At 40.6% G+C, this 21,774-nt stretch overlaps 2 protein-coding genes across 4 annotated transcripts; both read right to left on the reverse strand.

Annotated features, from left to right (window-relative positions):
• Positions 1 to 1,349: 1,349 nt before the first annotated feature.
• RPF2 (ribosome production factor 2 homolog) lies at positions 1,350 to 12,667 on the reverse strand. The gene is made up of 10 exons (XM_035322014.1): positions 12,600 to 12,667; positions 12,305 to 12,437; positions 11,429 to 11,466; positions 10,752 to 10,791; positions 9,060 to 9,141; positions 8,875 to 8,951; positions 7,331 to 7,430; positions 2,915 to 3,017; positions 1,770 to 1,914; positions 1,350 to 1,616 (listed from the first exon to the last, which is right to left on the reverse strand). The coding sequence occupies exons 1-10, from the start codon at positions 12,620 to 12,622 to the stop codon at positions 1,434 to 1,436; spliced, it is 924 nt and encodes a 307-aa protein (XP_035177905.1). The 5' UTR covers positions 12,623 to 12,667; the 3' UTR covers positions 1,350 to 1,433.
• A 1,214-nt stretch (positions 12,668 to 13,881) lies between these two features.
• GTF3C6 (general transcription factor IIIC subunit 6) lies at positions 13,882 to 21,251 on the reverse strand. 3 transcript variants are annotated; one of them, XM_035322016.1, is made up of 6 exons: positions 21,109 to 21,251; positions 20,197 to 20,277; positions 17,256 to 17,319; positions 16,644 to 16,688; positions 16,399 to 16,509; positions 13,882 to 14,714 (listed from the first exon to the last, which is right to left on the reverse strand). In XM_035322016.1, exons 1-6 carry the CDS (start codon positions 21,169 to 21,171, stop codon positions 14,341 to 14,343), a joined length of 738 nt encoding a protein of 245 aa, XP_035177907.1. In that variant the 5' UTR covers positions 21,172 to 21,251; the 3' UTR covers positions 13,882 to 14,340. The 3 variants fall into 3 exon arrangements, with proteins under 3 accessions (XP_035177907.1, XP_035177906.1, XP_035177908.1); XM_035322015.1 differs by having other exon boundaries at positions 16,399 to 16,512; XM_035322017.1 differs by lacking the exon at positions 16,644 to 16,688.
• Positions 21,252 to 21,774: the final 523 nt, after the last annotated feature.

Here is a 21,774-nt window from a genome sequence, read left to right on the forward strand (position 1 = left end):
TTTCTCAAATACCTGGTTAGACTAGAAATCAGGATAAAGAGCAGGATAAAGAGAGCTGTGCAATTTATTTTGTATAATGATGCATAATATTTTTTTAGGTAAAACATTGAAGACACATATTTTTCTTAGCTAAATACCCTCAAAAAGGCCACAAACTTTTAAAGCCCTTTCTTTGTCACACTGCGAGTTTGATCAAAACAGCGCAGTAAGAACATCATACGCGGTATTTGCACAGCCATGTGTTCAGCTCAGCACTCTCACAAGGAGAGCAAAGCTCCACAACAGCTTCCATCCAGGACGCAGGAAACAAGTAGAAATAATGAACTGCCTCTTTCTAATGTGACACTTCAGTTAATTAAACTCTGAGAAAAACAGCAAGAAAGTATTGAAAATATAACTGGGAAGAGCAAGCTTGCTGTGTACACACTTTCATTATAATTATCCTAAAGGACAGAAAAATAGCATCCAAAGAGATGAGCAGAAGAAAAAACAAAAACAAAGCGTTGTTTTTAAGTATGTTCCAAAACACAGAATGCCACAGCTGTCTCTCACTAAGCTCTGAAGCTCTCATCCTTTTTATCCAAACTTTTAACAGGCTTCACCAACTGATAGACATAAACTTCAGAGGGAAGCAGCTTTCAAATGCAGGTTAAAAAAAAAAGTTGGGCCTTTCATGGTTGCTAAACATACTGTAAAATGAAGCATGGTAGAAATACTTACGAACAGTAAAAACACTAACTTACCTTTGCTCCTTCTAATCTGGGCACAAATCAAGCATCAAAGATTGAAATTCAAACTGTAAAGGTTTCATTTATGCCTGAAGCAAATATCAGGTACTTTGCTACCATGGTGATGAACACGGTAAAAACACCTTAATCGCTCCCAATTCTGCAAGTGTAAAGTAGGGCTTGGTGCAATAATTAAAAACGTGGTCTGGCATCAGACACATTTTGAGAGTTCGCGCTTTAGAAAATGATCTGTAGTTTAAGTATTGCAGTTGTGCAAAAACTGAAATACAGAAACAATAAATGAATGCAGAAGTCATATTGCATGTATTATGCATATACACTACTCTGGTCCTGCAGAGAATTTATAAGATAGGTTGATTGATCAAGGTTTCCTAACATTATAGCCACAAAATTGTTTGGGAAATGAGTCACCTGCTTAACTAGCATATGCTTGCTAACACCAAGAGAATAAATATTCAGCTTCGGAAAATTAAGCAAGTTACATCATGTTTTTTTCTTCTAAACAACCAGATTCCATGTTAAAGCTCAATACCCCAATGTTCCCTTTAAAATGACAAATCGTTAAAAATATTTTTTAATTAAAAAAGTAACAAACGCAGCTGAGTGTTTTATGTCTGTCATTTTTATATTACAATTTATGTAAGAAATTCAAAGATACAAAAGAGTTTCCAAAGCTGTTCCAGACTATGACGCTGATTTTGCCTTTTTGGGGCTAATCCCACCATCTTGAGCTGACTTCTCTGCTGGCCTCTTTCTCAACCCCTTCATTTTTCTTGTTTGCAGTTTACTAAGATCTTGCTTTTGCATGTGGATTCGACCGTAAGTTGTACCAAACACATCATGGGATATATTCTTTTTCTTCTTAGGCTGTAAGGGAAGAAGTACATTAGTATTTCTGAGTAGTGTGTGCCCATAGCTCTGCTGAGAATCCAGGTATCTGGCTTTACTATCCACATTTACCAGTAAACTACCAAATCGAGTGCCTAAAAGCAAGGCCACTTATGTTCCCAAGGTACGTACCTTCAGGGCTTTGGGTTGTTTTAAAGACAGCTTATAAAGGTCATCTGAAGCTAAGTGTGTTCTCCTCATAACCAGATCTAACGAAGGTCCTATATCTTCCAGTTCAATTCTTGGTATTTTACAGCCAGATTTCTTCAGAAGTACCCTAGAAGAAAAAAAAAAACACATCAACTTTGTCCTCTGTGATACAGATTTATCTGTCTTCCTAAAGGGCATGTTCAGTCTTGTGGTTGGGAAGACTATTAAAAACAATTACTACTGCAAGCTCCATTATTGAGAAAGCTGTCTGTCAATAACCCTTTATAATTCATTTCCACCACAACTTGAATGTACCCAAAATATAATCTAGTTAAGGTCACTTTATTATTATTTCTAAATAGGACTCACGTTATCATTACAACAGCCAAAATTCAATTGCAGTACCCTAAAAGCCATGCCATTCCTCAAATTCTAAGTAGTGCCCTGTGTATTAATAGACAGGGAAAAAGCAAGTACTACAGCTTGTAGCAAAACAGTCTGAGTCCTAGCCAAGATTTTTTTTTTTTGGTGGTGGTGTTCATTGTTGTTTTGCTGTGTAAGGTCGTGTGTTCGTTTTTTTTTTCTTTAAATGAGACTCTAGATATTTTGTTATAACAAAAATCATAAAAGCACACGGAACAAACACGCTTTGAACATTAACAACCTGCTAAGGAAAGGCCATGGACTGTGAGCCAACACCAGTGCAGAAAAGAAAGACCATCTTGTCCGTGTTTTCCTTGTGCATCTTTGGCTACAGCCTCCCTCCTGTCAGTCTTTGACAAATGGAAGTGAGGAGAGCCCTATCGATTCGCCTGAGATCAGTCTCTGAGGTCTAGGATAGCACTCAGATTGTACCAGTTCACAAGGTCGAATTCGCAACACCTTGCCAATCCAACCGCGTCAGAGAGCAGCCCTCCGAGCTAGGAGGAGCTCAACAAGGAAGGAAGCAGTAGGTACAGGTCTTAAGCATCATGCAAGTTACTCTGAGAGTAACCCCTACACACAACAGTTCTCTAAATGAAGTAAACTGTTGCTCCAGCCGGTTCAATTACACAATTGCAGGCTACGTTTTGGAAAACCTTGACAAGCCTACCGAAAAAGCAAACAGAGGAGAAACTCATACTCACTTGTAGCTTCTCATGTAAATTTTCCCATCTATGGCTGTGAAATGCAGAACATGTTCTAAACCCGCCAGGCGAATGCTGGGCACAGTAGGACCTCTGAAGAAATCTAAAAGAACATTTGAAAAGAGTAAGAGGCAGGTTTCTTGACTGAGAATCAAACCAAGAGATGGTGAAGAAATTAACTTATTTTACAATAGATCCACATCACAGCAGTGATGCGATGCCTACATAGGTTCTTTTTTTAACATCAAATGAAGTCTTTGTGTGTGAATTCAAGTGGAGGATTTGTTAGTGTTAGGACAGAGGTTGGACTAGGTGATCTTGGAGGTCTCTTCCAACCTGGATGATTCTGTGATTCTGTGATCCTGACAGGAATAGAGTGACTTTCCTGAGACAATTCAGTAGCAATACCTATATGCTATCAAAGAACAAGTACGTGGACGCGAGCAAGTATACTTTCAGAGCAGTAACCTATTTTTATTAAGGTGATTGGGTAACTGAATCGTCTACTCCTCTAAATTTTTAGCTGCAAAGTCATAAAAATGAAATGCATCTCTTTGATATTTAGGCCAATTCAAGCTCAGCTAAACATAGATTAGCACAGAAGCCATTAGTTCAGATACCTTTTTTAAGACAGCAAACTAATACTTAATCAGAGCCAAATTTGGGAGAGTGCAAAGAAGGGATAAACAGTACAAACCAGAATTAAACTGTTTTCTTTAATCTTATCTACGTTCTCTCTCAGTGACTCTGGGGAAAGAGGTTTTCTCTCAGCTCTTTCATACCTCCCCCACGACAAAGCACTTCTGTTCTTTGGGCACACAGTATTTGTGATTACAGTTAGTATTTTCTCTTCTTAATAAATGAAACACACCTATGAAAACAGACACGTAAAATACTTACTCTGCTTGCAAACAGAACACTGAAATACAGGTTAAATACAAAATTAGCCATCTTTAGCCGGGTTCTTGTGTAAGGTCATGGAAAATACTGTGCAATCAGACAGCCTGCAACAAGCACAGCAATCTGTCCAACACATGCAGAGGGTGGAGAAAGAACGTGACCTTGTCTGAGGGAACAAGGTGTGCTAATAAACATGACAAGGCACCGCCGAAACATAGGAGAACTGCTAACAGATGCAAAACACATCAGTCTCTTCCGTTCTGTCCCATTTGCAGATTCCTCGGCAAGTTGTCTTTTCCTCCACTACCTTTTTCAAGAGTATCAGCACTGGAATGACATCCAAAACAAAGTCTTGCTGGCACATATCAGCTGGAGTCTAGCCAGGAAATGTCCTTGGTCAATTAACTACTCACAACTCCTCCTCTCCTGGGTTGAGCTTGTAGTGAGGAAAAGTTACAAGTATTTTTTTTCTTTTTGCATATATCTTCTCTTTGACAAGCTCTCTTCACAGTGTTAGTGGTTTTATTGGCAACATCTCCCTTTTGTGTTTTCCTGCGGCATCACACATCTTTTTACCCACAGGACGATCTCTTCCAAACAAATGCAGGTGGTCAGGAATTTCTGTTTCCTGGCAATGTTTAACAGCTGCAGAAGCTTTACGCTTCAGTATATCCAGAGAGTTGACATTTTAAATGTATTTTTAATTTACAGCTCTTGCTTTGGTTGGACTAAAGAACTGCTTTCTCCTCTCTTTCCATTCCTAGTTCTTCCTTGTGCGCTCAACATGTTTCCAGCACTTCTAATTTACTTCTTCCTGCAGAGAGCTTCAGAGAACCTTTTTCATGTTCAGATTCCTAACATTCAAATTCCTATTTTTTTTTGGACCACGAACCTATCCACTCCTTTTTGCATCGGTTCATATCCGAAAGCTGGTAATACTGTAACTTCTGTGGCCATGGTTATCATGGGCGGAGTTTAAAGCCTATCCCAGACTTATTGTTTCCCCCAGCCATCCCCTTTCTTGGCTTGACAGAAACCACAAATCCTTGAGACACTCCAAAAATAACCATGTAAGACAGAATGAAGAACAAGCTGAAAGCCAATCTAAAATTGTAGAGGACTCCTACAGATCAGTGGCCTAGGAAGTATATAGGCAAGCCATGTAATGCCTAGCCATTTCTAAATGGAAGTAGTGTGCAACTGCAGAACTAGCCAGCAGGCAGTGCTGCAAGAGAAAAAATGCTTAATAAATGCAAGTTATGAGAGTTTTATGAACTGAATTCCAAGGACTTACACTGTAAATGGACTCCTGTACTACCATCTTGCTAGGCAACGAAAGCCAAAGAGAAAGAACAGGATGTCTTTGCCCTACAGGTCTCCAAAGAAAAATGCAGCTGCCATTTAATTACCTTCTAAATAACTTTTTGCACTTCACAGCTTAAGTGACAGACGTCACTTTAGCAGGGTTTGGCTGCCACGAAGACAATAATTCACCCTTGCTTTTTAATTCTACAAAGAAACCGCTGTAAGACAATACTACGAACATGCACAAACCCTTTTGATACCACAAAAGCCAGTGAAAGCTTGGTTGGTCACCAGCATCCCTGGCATCACATCACTTTGGCAACAAGAAGCTGTTTGCTATCTAATACTCCCTCTGGGATCTCAACAGTACTGCTACGGTAACAAACCACTTGCTGTCGTTAGACATTTTTCTGTCTTAGCAATAGTGGCAGCTTAAAGCAGGAACAGAATGAATCTGCTCTTCCCTATCACTTAAGAGCACTCAAATTATCAGCCGAATTATTTTAATTGGTTGCTGATACCTTCAAGCTTTGCATGGCTTAACCTTTTCCTTTGTCTGTTGTTTTGCATCCCGGCGTTTCACAGAACAGAACATCAAGACTTGGAGTACTTGGAGTACATTCAAGAAGAAAAATTGGATATCAATTTCAGTACATTCGACTGCAGAGAGGCATTACAGGCAAATTAGCAGGAGGGGAGAGAGGATTTCTTTTCAAAAGAAATAGGACCGGAAAGACTAGTTAGTGATTTGGCAACTATCTGAGGATGCATGTCTGCCATTGAAAGTATCAAGCTGTGTGACAATGGGGTGGAGGAGCACACCCGGATGCCAATCACCAACATCGTGCAGATGTCGGAACAAGATACACCTTAGAAAATAGTGTACATGCTTCTTGCAAGGTAAATATTCACTTACAGTGAGTTTAAATAATGCATGCTTGTGTCACTGATCTTCACATTCAAAGTCACCCACCTCCAAAGGTTTGTTTATAAGCACAATTTCTAATCTTTCATCTACCCCAAGAAAGAGTCAGCTGTACTGAGGGGATGCAAGCGTTCTCCTCTCCTGCTCCCTTTTTAGCCTCATTCCAGATGCAGCACCTTGCTTTAAGGAATCGTAAGAGCAAGGGGGGCAGGGGAAAGTGTCACTTCTAAGGCTACTTTCCAAAGAGCAAACATTCTGTCTGTTTGCCTAGAAAAAAGAGCCCAACCTATGAACATGAAAGGGAGATCTTCCAGAGACCAACAGTTATGAATTGGTACAACCCAAGAATGAACTGAAGGAGCAGACCTGCTTTTATTGGGCAAGTTTCACAACTTTACTACAGCTTAAAAAAAAAGTAACCTATTTCTAGGAAACCCATTAAAAAGCAAAAAAAAAACAAAAACAAAAACAACAAAACACAAACCCTGCCACCCTACCAAGACTTTTTTTCCCCTCTAGTGTCAGGAGATGCTGTAGCATACAATCTCTAGGTCCCCAGAAGTTACCCTAAGAGAAGTTTCATCATTTTTGTAGTTCCCTGGAAAAATCCTAAGACATGCTTCAACTTCTGATGCTTCCAACCTTGAAACAGAAGGGGGAAAAAAAAAACAACAAACCAAACTCAAGTAACTCCACACACTCTATGCTACTTACTTTCCTAAGATCCCAGCATGGCTTGAAATTACGACACAGCTATTATCTACAGCTAATTTTTAATGCACATATTAATTCAAAATACTCAGATGAATGGCACTTTTGTTAGAACTGGTCAGGTTTCCAGCAGAAAAAGCTTTCGTGATGAGAACAGGCTCAATTATACCGTTATGACATTTTCTGTAAGCAAAGACATCCCACTTTATGAGCTTAATCCACCGATTCCAAATTAGATATTCCAAAATATTATTTGGTTAGAAAAGTAATAATCCAGTATAATTACAAGGAAAAGACTTTTTGAAAAATGCCAGTGTTCTTACAATTAAAATCATGAATTTCAGTGAGCACAAAACTTCAACTTTGGAATCTTTTAGGCCAATGTGCTTTACCTCTGTCAGTTATGGTGATTACTTAACTCTAATTTCACGTCACATGAAATTTACAAGTGCCCCCTCTTGATTTCTTTCTGTGCTGAGCAGAAGCAAACAATTATTGACAAAGCAGCATTTCCCAACAGATCACATTGCTACAGATTTATGCAATCCCTCTGCTCAAATAGTCAAAACACTGACCAATAAGAAGGTTCTTCAGTCTTCTGTATTCTTCATTTAGGTCAAACATGTCGCCAGCGAATATCAGCATAGGTTTTGTTCCTTCAGGACATTTATCGTTCTATGGAGTAAGAATTTGAAACACAAGAAAAATTCAGACCAGGTTAGGGAACGTAGTATGGACTTAATGGCTGGTTATCCATTCAGCACTGAATGAAAAATTGTGACCTACGATCGCTATGGACAGAACAGACACTTCTCCCCTTGAACACCACTGTACACATACGGAAGGACTGTTTCTGAACAGGTGAATTGTATTACTCTTTGTGCTGGGTAAAAGAAAATATCCCTTACTATAAAACATGCAAGATAACACCTTGCAGTGAGAACAGAAGTTAATTTGACTGCAGCTACTACCAAGAAAACTAAAAGCAAGCAGATCTATTGTATGACACTGGAGAGTGCATGAAAAAAACTGAAAGTATGGTTTATTCAGGCACCTCATTCTCATTTCGGTAAACAAATACAGTTACTCGACTATAATTTCCCTGCTATAGATGGTGCTACCATTTATGTAGTATGTAATGGTATGAAGATACTAACTACAAACCATCTGAATTCATGGCAAAGATTCACCTTTATAAAAGTAAATTCCTTTATCATCCCTCTAATTTGTCCTGCCAATGAACTAACAAAAACAAGGACCATAAACCTTGTTTTTGCAGGACATGAAGTGTTTGGTACAAAAGTACAGAATTAGCTCGTTTTGGCAAGACTAAAACATGACAATAAAAGGTGAATCTTCTCTGAGTTTAAATAATCAAAATGTTAGTTGTCTGTCTGAATTAACTACAGTTCCCTGAAAACTGGCCTTTATTTGCTATGGAAGACTAAAAACTTCAGGGTGATTTCAACAGAGTGTCTCTGGTTATAGACTGGAAACACTTCCAACTGGTAGGAGTACTGCTGCAGCTGAAAGAAGCGATCCCATCCACGTGTCGTTCCATCTTCACACCAACACAATTGTGTTCATGAAGATAACCCAGCTGGAGAATAACCTTTCCCCTTTGCTACTGCTTTGTCTTCTATTAAATCAATTCTCCAAACCCACTTGCTGCATAGCAGCACAAACTTTACTGGGGGGAGGTGGGACGAGGCTGTAAGCACAGCTGCCAGCGCTGTCTCTTTTGATGGCTGGACTACCTTCTGGTTTTTAATGTGTTACCAGATTGTAAAGTGCACGCCAATTTATATAGGAGCTTCCCATGGGCAGACTCTCAATAAGGAATTTTGTACACGTAACTCTTTAATTACAAATTACAATTTTAGGAATAAAGGAAATTTTTAAAGGAAGTTGTAGAAAGCCTACAGCAAGCTTGCCCTATGCAACCCAGACAAAAAGCAGAGGAAAAAAGTAATATTATACAGTAGTACAAATAAGCAGTCCTCAAACACTGCATGAAACACTTTTTAAAAAAGGTTCTGGTCTTTAATGCACAGAGAACTCCAATGCACCAACAAAATCCACCAACAGATGTCACTGAAATACTGTAGCACTTCCTTACCTTGACATCTTTTAGGGATACAAATTTCTCAATGCCTAGCTCAATCATGTCCAGGACATGATAGTCAAACATGCGACCTGTAAAGGAGAAAAAAAAAAAAAAGAGGGGAAGGAAATCCAGATACTTAAATATTTATTGAAAGCTAGACCTTTCATCCGAATAAAAACCCAAGACAGATGTATTACCTATTATCAGGTTGTTAGGTCTCTTCTTGTTGTGAGAGCCAAACAGAAACAGAGAACAATCTGATTTCTTAGAAAAGAATTCCTACAATTGGAAAAAAGAAAACATAATAAATCATGAGTTCCAGTTCGTAAGTGTTCAAAAATATTTAGAGCAGGTATATGTCACAGACGTGAGTTTAGGAGCTGCTTAATGAGAAGGACCAATGCATTTACCAGAAAAGTGTATGTCTCAGTCCCCATAAGCTAAAATTGGCAGCTGGATCCAATGTTCAAATAATTAATTTCCTTTTGTTTGTTTTACTGTTTCCCAAAGCACTCTTTCCTATAGATGAAGCTAGATAGTTTTTCTTGCCAGGTATTTTTTCTTAATTCAACTATCCAACAGAACTTCAGCCACTGCCCTTTGGCCCTCACTACTGGCTGCCTTCACTTCTTAAAAAATGTTCCTTGATGACCATTAAGGAGCATTACCTCTCTCTTCTCTGCTCTCCCTTCTAATTACAGAGAGTTTTCAGATGTTTCCCCTTTCCCCTTTATTTTCACAGTCCCTTTAAGACAAGAAAATGCATTTTTGCCTCGTGTGTTGAAGTGATTATTTTTTCACAGGTTTACTTCTGTAGCCCCAAATTCCTGGCTTCATTGTGCATTTTCAGGGAGTTGTTTTAACAACTGCCTCACACATTCAAAAGTGGACCCTTATTTTCTATACACAAGTCAGCAGTGGCACAGGGCAAGTACTACTAAAGCATGATCAGTGGGAAGCAAACAACCTATTTTGGGATCATTCATTTCTGGCTTTAATGAAAAAAGTGGGACTGTACGTCACTACCAGCTTTCTCTTGTTTTGTTGAGTATAGTGACTTTATGACAGACATTTCAGCAGCTAAGGTAATGCTTCAATTAAAGTATCAATGTGTGTGATATAATATTGGAATTAGCCCCTTTATTTTCCTCTACCTGTTTATAAATTAGCTTGACCTTAAAGCACTAAATTGAGACAAAATCCAGATAGATGCATATCACTAAATGGATTTATGATCCCCCTTTCCCCTACAAAATATACTCTAAGCCTCTGACGAGCCCCTTTTCCACCTTCACTGCAGGCCAAATATGTGCATTTAAGTGAAATTGCTCAAATTTCTGACAGTTCTTTACTGAACAGAACTCTCAGCTCTGATTTCACACTTGCTCTGCTGATGCAAGTGTTTGCACGTGGTACTCTGCTGAGCTTTTCTTCCCCCATTCAAGTATGGTCAAAAGTCACAGAAAGCTACGACCGCTCCATTTAACTGCTTTAACCTATGAATTCACCAACCTGAAAACAAGTTGTTCATAAGCTGGGGCACTTAAAAGGACAGGCTTTTAGAAAACCAAAATAAACCCCTTTCTTTTATGTCAAGCACTGTTACATCATTCCTAAATTTGCCTGTCAGTTTGGAGAAACATACATTTTAGGCAAAAAACATTCCCATAACATCGGGATTCTGTCTTGAAGCTAGAGGAATAAAATGCCTACTGGCACCATAAATGTAGATGTAAACCTACCTTCAGCTTACCCAGAATTATTAAAGACTTGGTTTCTCATCTAATTTATCATAGACTGAAAGAAAATTATCCCCCAATAAAGTTATGAATAATGCAAAAATGCATTATTTGCAAAATCTCCTAAGAAAAGACATGGCTTATATTTACCAATGATGTCTGATCCTCAAAAGGCCTGGTAATATTTTTCCTGAGAGGAGGCAAGGGAAAAAAAGAAAGATTAAAAAATAGTAAAAGATCGGATGAGCACTTTAGTTAATCTTCTAATAATGCTAAGATTCTGCATTCTGCTAGAAATTCCAGCATTAGAAATTGTTTCAGTTCCAACCAAAAGCAGCATTAATACTGCCAGGTGTTCCTTCCTTGGCACTGCCATTGCCATTTTCAGTAAGCCTTTCCAGCTTTCCTGGGGCGTCCTGTGCCACTGACACTTTACAAACAACTGGCTTTGCTTGTTCCCCCCACATTCAGTTTAGCTGCTACTCTTAATGCCTCTGCACTACATCCATAAGGACACCGGGTTCCCATTTTGAGCGCGACCAACCTACCGCCGTAACCAGCCCAGCCCACCCACCTGACACAGAACCTCGCTAGCTGGCTGCACAGAGCAGAGTCGGAGAAGCCAGCCGCTCAAGTTTGCTGTAACTGCTCTGCAACACTGGGCACAGAACCAGCCTCAGCATCAACACCAAGCACTTGTAGCATGTCTACTACAATTTAAGACACCGTCTGTAACTCCTTCCATTGTTCAAGCCCCCACACTAGCCAGCATCCGTCTTCATTCTTGGAAATTATTACTAAACGCTGCCTTGTACATGACCACTTACTTTTTATAAAGTACAGCAAAAGGTTTCTTCACGGCATACTACAAGAGACAAAGTTAAACATGCGTTATATTAAATACATCTAAAGGCACAGAACTGATCTTTCTAAAACCCTACAACTTACACAACCACATGAAAAAGAATAATAGTTTGTGCAAAACAATGCAGGAAAGAAGTCACCTCAAAAAGCCTGCTCACAATAAAACCCTTCAAGCCAGTAATCCTAACCTTGGTTCTCAATTAATTGGGGATGGATTTATTCCTAGAAACTAAGAAATAAACCAAGAAACAGCTGAAATCAAAGACATGTAATAGAATCTCTCTGCATGCCTGAGGAAAAACAGTGAGTGAACAGCCACCCAATTATCGTTAGCATAAGATGTTAAAAGGGCAAAGCAAGGAGAAAAAACAGCACAAGTGCAGCAAAAATATTTTCATGTTTGGAGTTGGAAGAGAGGACTGGCAAGTTTGGGGAGAGGCGGAATGCTCTGCTTTAATGCACAGAAGTAATTTGTTAGACACTGGGATAGGATTTCGGCTGTGTGATCCAGCCCCGACTCTGTCCCTAGCCGCTTGTTTCTAAACGCGCTTGCAATGCTTCACCTCGCATGTGGAAAAATAACAATGAGGCAAATAACCTCAAAGCTTCTGGCAAAGTGGGAGGAAATAGAAAGAAAAAAAGGAAAAGACAACTGATGGGAGGTAATGACATCTCTGGAGTACTGGTCACAGTCTGAGATCTAGAGAATAGTAGAGCAAGAAAACATTGATATTGCAGCACACAACACCTAAATTGTAAGGAAAAGCAAAGGGCGGTACGTCAGCATCGTGCGACGGGCGATACAACTCAGCACCGCACGCACACGCCCAGCAACTCACAATGTCTTTGAGCACTTCTGTCACCGTTAAGTTGGCGTTTCCCCCTTTTATTAGCATGGCATTTTTCGTGTTTTCCGTAAGCTTGGGTTCTCTCTTCTCCAGAAACCTCTTCGCCCTCTTGGTTTTGGGCTTCCTGCAACGAGACACGAGCAGCTCAGGGCCCCGCACGGGTCCGAGCTCAGCCCCGGGCTTTTCCGAGCCTTCCCCTCGCCCTCCACGCCGGGAGGAACGGAAGGAGGCGGCGGGGAGGCCGCGCCCGGTTGCGGGCAGCCCCTGCCCGGAGCCCCGCACTCACACCACCCGCTCCAGCGCATCCATGGCCGCCTCCTCGCGGTCGCCTCTCGCTGCCGGCTCGGCTTTAGCACGTCACATCCACGGCAGGGAGACTGCCAGCGAGCATGCGGCCTGCGCCCGCCTGCTGGGGCCGCTTCCGACCGCTCCTGCGGGCCACCAGCCCGCTCCTCAATCGTGCGCTTGCGAGCTGAAAGCTGAAGGCACAGGAAAGCCAAAACACCCCTATCAAAAAGCATTTTGTCAGTAACGCACCAAATAGCCTTAAGAGAGGACACTTCGTTAATAAAATCCCCAGATATTAAGCAGAAAAATCTTCCCCTGCCCACCTACAACTAATTCAAAATCACCTCATACTCTTCCTGACACTGAACAGCCCCACTCTCCGTGCTCCCCTGCCCTAAGGCAGGTTGCCCCCAGATCTCCTCCAAAGGTTTTGAGGAAAAAAGAAGTGCTAATACCAAAAATGAATGCTTATTTTATCAGCAGTCTGCACGGTGTGTACACTGACAACTGTCACACAGGGCAGCCAACTGCTGCCATGTCAGGTATCCACACACAAGGGCACAAACAGTATAAAATAACCCCACGAGGATGACGATTGTTGAAATTGTGTTCAGTTACCATACCTACCCAGTACCCTTTTTTAGCTTAAGCCACCCTCCACCCCTTCAATTTTGAGCTGTACTCAAAATAGCCTACGTTAGGCTTTTTGTTTTTTGGGGTGAAATCAGCAGCACTTAAAAATGCTGTGGTTTAAAGAAAAAAAGTCATGAATGCACCACACATTCCATTTTTACATGAAGGTAAAATAAACAATATAAATTGTGTGTTAGTATGCACTACCAACCCACAGACTAGCTGGAGACCACGACATTGTCACCTACCACTGATGCAGTTAGTGTAGGCACAAAAACCTTCATAAAAATGTGAAAAGACCAGAGCCAGCAAGTTTTTGGGGTGGAAGAAGAGATTCCTCTTGTGTAATATACATTGTATCATATAGAAAATGGAGGAGGGAAGTGTGGCAGGTGCCTTGTTAAGGCCTAGATGTCAGCTGCTGACTAGCACCCAAGGGTTCCCAAGACCTGACTAGCCAAAGGCCTGAGCAACTTGGCCTGAACTCAGCACTGACTTTTGAAGGAAGAAGCCAACCTAGAGACCTCCTGAAGTCCCTTCCTGCAGGAAATATTTCTCAGATGAGTCAGGGAAACAAAAGATGCTAGAGAAAACACAAAATAAGTTTAACAAGTACTTTAACAAGTAATCCAACACCAATGATTTTATCAAACCTTACAAAAGCCACCTTTATTTGAATTTTTCTTTCAGTCAGTGCAGTACAAGAACAGACGCAGCAGGCAGCTGAATATTACACACCAGGTGAGGCTATACCTGAATTTCAGGACTTTCAACAATGTTTTTCCCCCTTTTACAAAGCATCCCAAACAGTACAATACAACAATGTTTTTCAAAGGCATTTTTTAAAAATTATGTAGCTGTTTCCTCTTTTTCAATTTGAGGTAGAGATACACACATTTCCAATTGGCATTTAAAAAAAAAACAAAGCACTAAACCCCTCCCCACTCTACTCCAAACACAAAAGGAATGCACAAGAACATAATCAGTTTTTCCCCCCTGCTAATTGCTCAGATAAATTGGAAATCATGTCATGGCCTACACATTTGGTCTTTAAAAGCTGGCCCATTTAATTCCATGAAGAAATCCTGAAGAGATGAGAACTGACATCACGGAGGGGCATCATCTAAGGCAACACTTCCAGAAGGAGAACCCTCTGCCTCAGAAGCAGGACTAAGAGGCAGAGGAAGAGAAGAGGCATCCATTTCCAAGCTGTGCTGCTTTTCCGGATCGCAGTTCATGTCGGAATTTCCTCTGTCACTCCCCTCTCCCTCTGACTCTTCAGCTAGTTTGTCTTGGGCCTGATCACAGTTCGTGTCAGAATTTCCTTTGTCACTTGCTTCTCCTTCTGACTCTTCAGCTAGTTTGTCTGGGGCCTGAGCTGACTCATCAGAATCTTCCTTTTCATGCAGAAAGCTACAAATCATATTAGGCCTGCTGTAGGGGAAGTCTCTGTCCTTGATCTGTAACCACTCCACACCATCTGATGCAAAGAAGGAAAACTGGTATTAGTGCCTAAAGGAGTGAAGTCTTAACAGCAGTTGTTCTTAGCCTAAGTCCGTTGTTTATTAACCGTGAGCCAGACAAGTATTTAAGTAAAAGACTCACTTGGGATATGAAAGATATCTTTCAAAACCTTAAAGCAACACCAGTTTGTGTGCTGAGTCTCACCCCAGGTTCATACCATTCATTTTCCTAGTAATATAGGGCTGTGAATAACAAAGTTATTTGATAAAGAAAGACCTGTTTAAAATGGAGATAAACTTAGCTGCTGATAAATTAACAAGAACATGCATAGACTAAACTTACTTTACTAAGACATATGTAGCAAGGGATATTTATCTGCTGTCATTCAAGAGAAGATACTGGAGCAGTTGTGTATGATTCACTGCAGTCATCAGCTCAGTGTGGAAAGAGCGGTCACAAGGAAGGTGCAATTATTAGGAAAGTAACGGGAAGTAGGAATGTCATTATGACAAAATACAAAACTGTGCTATGCTCATGGCACAAGGACTGTGTCCTGTTCAACCCATACTGTAAAACTAGAGAGAAAGTAGAGTTGGTCAAAGCAAAAGGTTAGATCCAAAGAGACTTAAGAGAGAGACTAGAATTCTTCTGTTTGCAGGAGGCATCTCAGAGGGATGTTTCTATCTTTCAGAACACAAACAAAATATTTTACAAACACAAAGAAGAGAACGCAATGTTTGTTCACCTGATCCCAGAATATCTAGCAACCTGTCAGGGAATAACATCAGAGAGAGCAAAGAGTGCATCATCTCCTGAAGTCAGGAGTATCAAGCTCTTGCGATATGTATTGAAACTCCAAAGGGAACTACAATTCCACTCCCCCTTCAACAGATTTTTAGGCAGTACACACTGCCAGTTCACAAGATGTTCTGGTTACTTAGTATGCACAATACTAAGCTTCCTTCAGGGTACAGAAAAAGTATTTTGCAGTAGGTAGCAATGCTGCTCCCTTGGGAAATAAATAGCCTTTTAATTAAGCAGCACATTCTCTAGCTAATGACACTTCAAAAATAATAGTTTGTGTTAGTATTTCCTACTTAATGACACAAAGGAAGAATGCACGGCGTTGATAAGAACGCTGATCTCTGCTTAGATTCCAGATAACATTTCATGTTATATCTCCCATGAGCAGTGTCCCACTGACTGACTCACATTTAAGTGGCTACGTATTCTTAAAATGTGAAGCAGTAACACTGACTTGAGTGAAAAGCAGCAACTAAAAGCAGGAGGATGCTGCTAATTAGCATTGCTCTATGTAGTACCTGAATATGTAGGAGCACAGAATTTTGTATTGAAAAAAATTCCACAGAAGTAAAGCAAACATATGAGCACCGAGTTCTGCCTACAGAATGAAAAAAACAAAATGCATTCTCTGCTATGTGTATCTCTGCAGGTAAGTTAAATTCAGGTATACTTAACTGTAAATCCACTAAGAACAATTTAGTTGTAGTACATAAAACACTGAACTTCTTGCTACAGACATTGAGGATTTTCAGCTACTACACAGACTCAAGAAGTCGTTACATAAATTGATGGAAATAAAAAAATCAGTGAAGAACAACTCAATGCAAAGATATTGCCTCAGATTTCAAAACTAGTGCCAAAAAGAATTTTAGAAGAATAAGAGCAGAGGCACTAACCAACATTCTCTTCTCCTTCCTTCTTCTCTGTCAGAAGTGTCCGTGTCATATTCAATTTCTTCATTGTATGGCACTTGTACTTGAGCTGTACTTTTTGGTTGCCTTCTGCATCTACTATGAAAAGAGGAGAAAAAAGCGATACCCAAAGCCCAGTCATTATAGTGAATTCCACTATCAGCTGAAACAAGAGGACATTTTGAATTTCACAGGCTGCCACAGTAAACAGGACGTGAAATCATGATTACCATGCTCTGTGTTTTCTTCAAAAACCACGCAGGTTCCCAAGGCATCTGTGGAAAACAAAGCGAGACAGAGACTAACTTTAACCTTAGAGACTAACTTTCATCAGCCAGAGATACCGCACCCACTGGCACAGCTCTGGGAACGTTCTCATTTCTAGCCCCATCTAAAGGCCCTGCATCCGGTAACCACTGCCAACTCAGAAACAAACAGGGGCACCACAGTCACTGAATGTTACTGCAAGAGAGGGTTCCAGATGATTTTCTTCCCAATTTTGTCACCACAGGGCAGACAAGAGAGCCACCGACTGCACAGCACACGAGTCCTGCTTATATGTGAGACAGTAAGCATTAGGGGGCACTCTAGGGCATTTTATATTCTGTTTTTCTTTCAGAAATACAGCTGGTACACCCCAGAGTCGGCTTCCAGGCATACTTTCCAATAACTAAACGTGAATGCATGGCTAATTTAGCTGGTGCTGCTCTATATAGTATTATACAGACACCATCCAGAACTGCAGTGCTAAAGCACCTCACTTTTTCCATTTGCAGTGAAATTAGCTGATATTAAGAAAATTCTTTGGGTTACACGAAAAGGAGAGAGATTATTTTTCCTACCTTCGTATTCCCCTGCAAAGACATATCTGTCCACTTGTAAAATGGGCCTCTCTGTCTCTATTCCCTACAAAAAGATGGAAAAAATCACATAAACGTCACACGTCTGTTAGTCCAGGCAAATTTCTTACTCAAGGACCAGAGAGAACAGATATAGCAGAATCTAGATGACATTAATTCCTCGAAAAAAAGATAAATGCAGGTTAAAAACAACAACACAACATCAGGTTAAAAACAACAACACAACATCAGGTAGCAACAACACAAAAGTTCTCCATCACATTACACATATGAAATAAAAAGTTTCTTTTGGTATTAGAGAAAAGGAGTGGATTCCAGGCTGTAAACCTTTCCCAAACCATCACATTCATGTGAAGAAAAGGGCATCTTTGAAACAAGATTTATGCAAACGAATCAGAGAATTCAGCAGAGCTATCATTTTACAGAAGCTGGCAGATTCCTGGAAGGTCAAGGCATATAATTAAATTAATATTTATTAGTTCCCATAAAATGTAATAAAAGTAGTTTTAGTCATTAAATTGGCCCTGCAGCCTTCTGCAGTGTTAGGCACAGGGGTGGGAGGGCAAGGGGATGAGTTTTCTTTCTGTTTGTGTGGGAGGCTCAGTTAAATACTGCTAGTAACTGTTACAAATGGTATAGCCAGTCTTTCTGTACAATCAGCGTACTGCTAAAATACAACAAAACCAACTTTTTATGACAATTTTTTCAGGCTATCACCATACATGCTACTTTAAGCATATTAAATGCAAGGAGATAGCCAGATAATACTGGTCTGTTGATTACAGCAAAACCAATAGTGCTGAACTGCTATAGAAAAGACTCTAGTACATTAAAAAGGACAAAGGGAACGTAGACCAAACTGCCACAAACCAACTCCTTAGGTTATAGTAGGTAATTTTACAACACTTATTTCTTCTAAGAAATTGATTTAACCCCAAAGGTAAATTGACAAAAAGAAAAGGCATGAAAAATAATGAAGTTATTTTCTAAGCTCCATTAACACAAGTTCTGCAGAGCAGGAGAACTTTCCCAAGCTTTTGGAAAAGACAAAAGGAGAAAGAATCCAGCATAAAGCATTACAAAAGCAGAGGTTCAACTGCAGGGTCACAGAAACTCCTGTCATTACTCTGCAGGAGTTGTGAATCGATGTTATTTTATTTTCTTAAACAAGGATGGGGGAGTAAGGCAGCATTTCTGTCAGCTTGTTCCTTTCACTGCAGCAGAGCCTCACGTGTTCTATGGGCACTAAGCCTTTCCAAATACACATGCCAGGATCTTATTCTTCTCCATGTAATATACACTTCAAAAATTATAAAAACAATCACCTGAACAGAACACATTATTCAATGCAAAACATTTACAGTGTGCTACTGAACAACAACGTTATTCAGGACATGAACGTAAGTATATGCCGAAAGTTTTCAAGACGAGGCACTACGTAGTAAATCTCAAAAAATGCAGAGTATCATACAGGTGAACAGGAACTTGTGCAATTTTCCTCTCATACTTTTAATGAATAGACTCAGAGCATTAATCTTAGGTACTTCTTTTTCAGCAGCTGAAGTTGAGAACATCAGTATCACAAAACTAACAGGTAGAATTTCTATTTATTTTATATAGCAGAAAAATCATAAGTTGACTAGTGCTGTGCTACTGCTGTAAGGTTTTTAATATTCTAAACTTTAGTTCCTTGGTTGATTGGAAGCCCTTTTTTAGATCATGTGAAAATGAAGCTTGTCTTCCCCTTATATGACCAGCATCACAGAAAATGTGCTAATCAGAAGACCACAAAGCAGAATCTCTTATTGGAGATTTAATAAGTTTTCCCATGATATAATATGAAAAAATCTCAAGGAATGCTTACCCTGTGGAGTGCAAGCAAGTAGATTTCTGTATGAGTAGCATACAGTGCAGATACCAAAATGTTTTTTCTAGCAGCATTACAAGAGAATCTCAAAGCACAACATTTAAAAGCATCCCACTAACATTACTGAAAAACATACAGCCATTCAACAACCAGTAATAAATCATCAGTTTAACACATTTCAAGTGATATAGGTGAGATCTAATAAGAAAACCTGCTTATAAAATCACTTGCTTATAAAAGCATAACCAATCAGTAATGGGTAACTTTCTAATTTAGATTGTATTTCTATGCCTGAGATTTTCCAAATTGATGTTACCACCTCGCCTACTGTCTGATCAACGGCACTGAGATGTACTCTTCCCTCTTTGCAACTGTCAACCCGTAAGAGAAGTCTGGTTTCACAAATGACCTGCATATCAATAGTACTTGTGCAATCTACACAACTCTCATAGCCTGAGTAGGTTTTGAAAGGCAAATGAAATTTGTCCCATACGGAGAAAATGATTTAAACAGCTCAAAATTAAAGGACAGGTAAGCTTAATTCTTACAATAACTTCACAGAGCAGCAAACAACCACACATCCAAAACTTTTTACCACAGGCTTAAGACTGAGTTATCCTTTAAAACACTGGAACCTGTCAGGCAGTATCTACAAGAAAACAATGTAAGTACAGCACAACACAGACAGATAGGGTCTTTGCCTCTAAGCTGGGTCTAACTTTAAGAAAGGTGCTTAACGTTTTTGTTTCCAAATGTGTAAAATACATCATTTAATACTCAACTACGAGCTTAAAAGCAGAGGGAATAATGGTCCTAGCTTATAGACACCTCTGAAAAATATTTATTTATATTTAATATTATTTTCAGAAACAACATGCCACTTCTGACAGTCAGAGACTGCAATCTGAAGCCAAACACAGTCAAGACAGTGCATGCAGTTTTCTACTGAAGATCTGATGCAAACGTTATCCGTTTTAAGGAATTTGGAAACATCCCCACTCCCTTGTTCACATGTGTACTCACTTACCCCTTTCCTATTGTGCTGTAATCACTCACCAAAATCTTGCATTTGTTTTCACATTTTTCTAGGAAGTCTGAATCGATAATTCCTGACAGCTCCACCATGACCAGCTGCTCCTACAAGATAAGTTTATAACACGCATCTGTAATTGATGCATCTGAACTCTTGAAAAAATACAAAGACGCAGACCTTCAGAATAAAGACCCCCAAAGCAACTTATTCTGCACTGCCCACATTTTCCAAAAGTTCAGTATTTACCCAGGTAAGATGATATAGTGAAGGGTTAAGTGAAGCAAATGTTGCATGAAATGACCACTTCTAACATGTTACAGCACACTGTCTTGAAATCAACTACTATTTGCAACTCCCTAATGTCTGGGTGAGGAAAATTCAAAAAGAAAACAAGAAAATAAAAGCTTTTAAGCATTTTTATTGAAGGGCAAAGCTTTCAAGAACCATCAGCTACTGAATAAATGTGAATATGCGTAAGATTAGAAAAGTAATAGTTCGTATTTTCAGACGTTACAGGGGTAGGAAGCAACTGTTACTGGAAGAGTGCTTTCTGCCAACACTGGTTTCCAGCAAACTTTAAGTAAAACCATACGGATGTGAACTCGGAAAGATGACCGCCGAGGAGGCGGAGAACAACACCACGGGCTGCGGGCAGCGCGGCTGCTCCGCCCAGCCAGGGGGAGCCATGCCAGCTGCCGCCCCGGTCCTTCTCACACGCCCGGCCTCCTCCCGCGGCTTCCCCAAGCCGCAGAGACGTACGAGGAGAAAAAGAAAGCCGCCATCTCCCTCAGCGCGGCCCGGGCAGCCCTCAGGGGGACGCCATCCCCACAGCCCGCTTCTCCTCACAGCAGCCCCGCAGGGGAGCAGCAACACCGCGGCCCTTCCCCTGACACCGCCTCGAGGAAGGGTGAAGCCCGGGGGGCGCGCTGACCGACCTCCACCTCTTCTTCGTCCTCCTCTTTCCTCTCGCCCCCCTCCACTCCCTCTACCGCCGCCATGTCGCCCACAGCCGCCCCGCTCCCTCCCCCTCAGCGAGCACCACGTGAGCGCGGCGCCGCCATCTTAGGGGGCGAGCGGACCCGCCTCCCGCCGCCCCCAGCAGGAGGCGGGCGCCTGGGCGGCCCTTAAATGGCGGCGCAGCACCAACGGCCCCCTGGCGGCTGAGGGGGCAGTGGGCTGGGTGGGTGGTATGGATTGCTGAATTTAAGGATTTCAGAAAAATAAAAACGAGGTTTTGAGTATCTAATTTCATGCTCTGCCACTAGAAAGAGATAGATAAATAGATGCTTAGACAGCTCGTTGAACGCTTTTGGGAGAGTTCCTTAATGAGCTTGTAGCTTTAAAAGGTGTATGTAGATGTACCTTATGCTGCATAATATGAGCACATGTGTAGTGAATCCAGCCTTTTAATGGTTCTTAACTGTTTTCTATTTACTGAATGGTTGTATTCGGTAATTAGATTTTTGCACAAGGCCTTTATGCGTTCAGATAAAATCAGTGCAATTCTAAAAAAATCTGCCCAAATAAATCAGAATAAACACCCTATTCTGAATACACATTTAAACATCATCATAACTAGCAGAGCTTCTATAACATTTATC

This window comes from Oxyura jamaicensis, chromosome 3 (assembly GCF_011077185.1).
Source record: "Oxyura jamaicensis isolate SHBP4307 breed ruddy duck chromosome 3, BPBGC_Ojam_1.0, whole genome shotgun sequence".
Lineage (NCBI taxonomy): Eukaryota > Metazoa > Chordata > Aves > Anseriformes > Anatidae > Oxyura > Oxyura jamaicensis.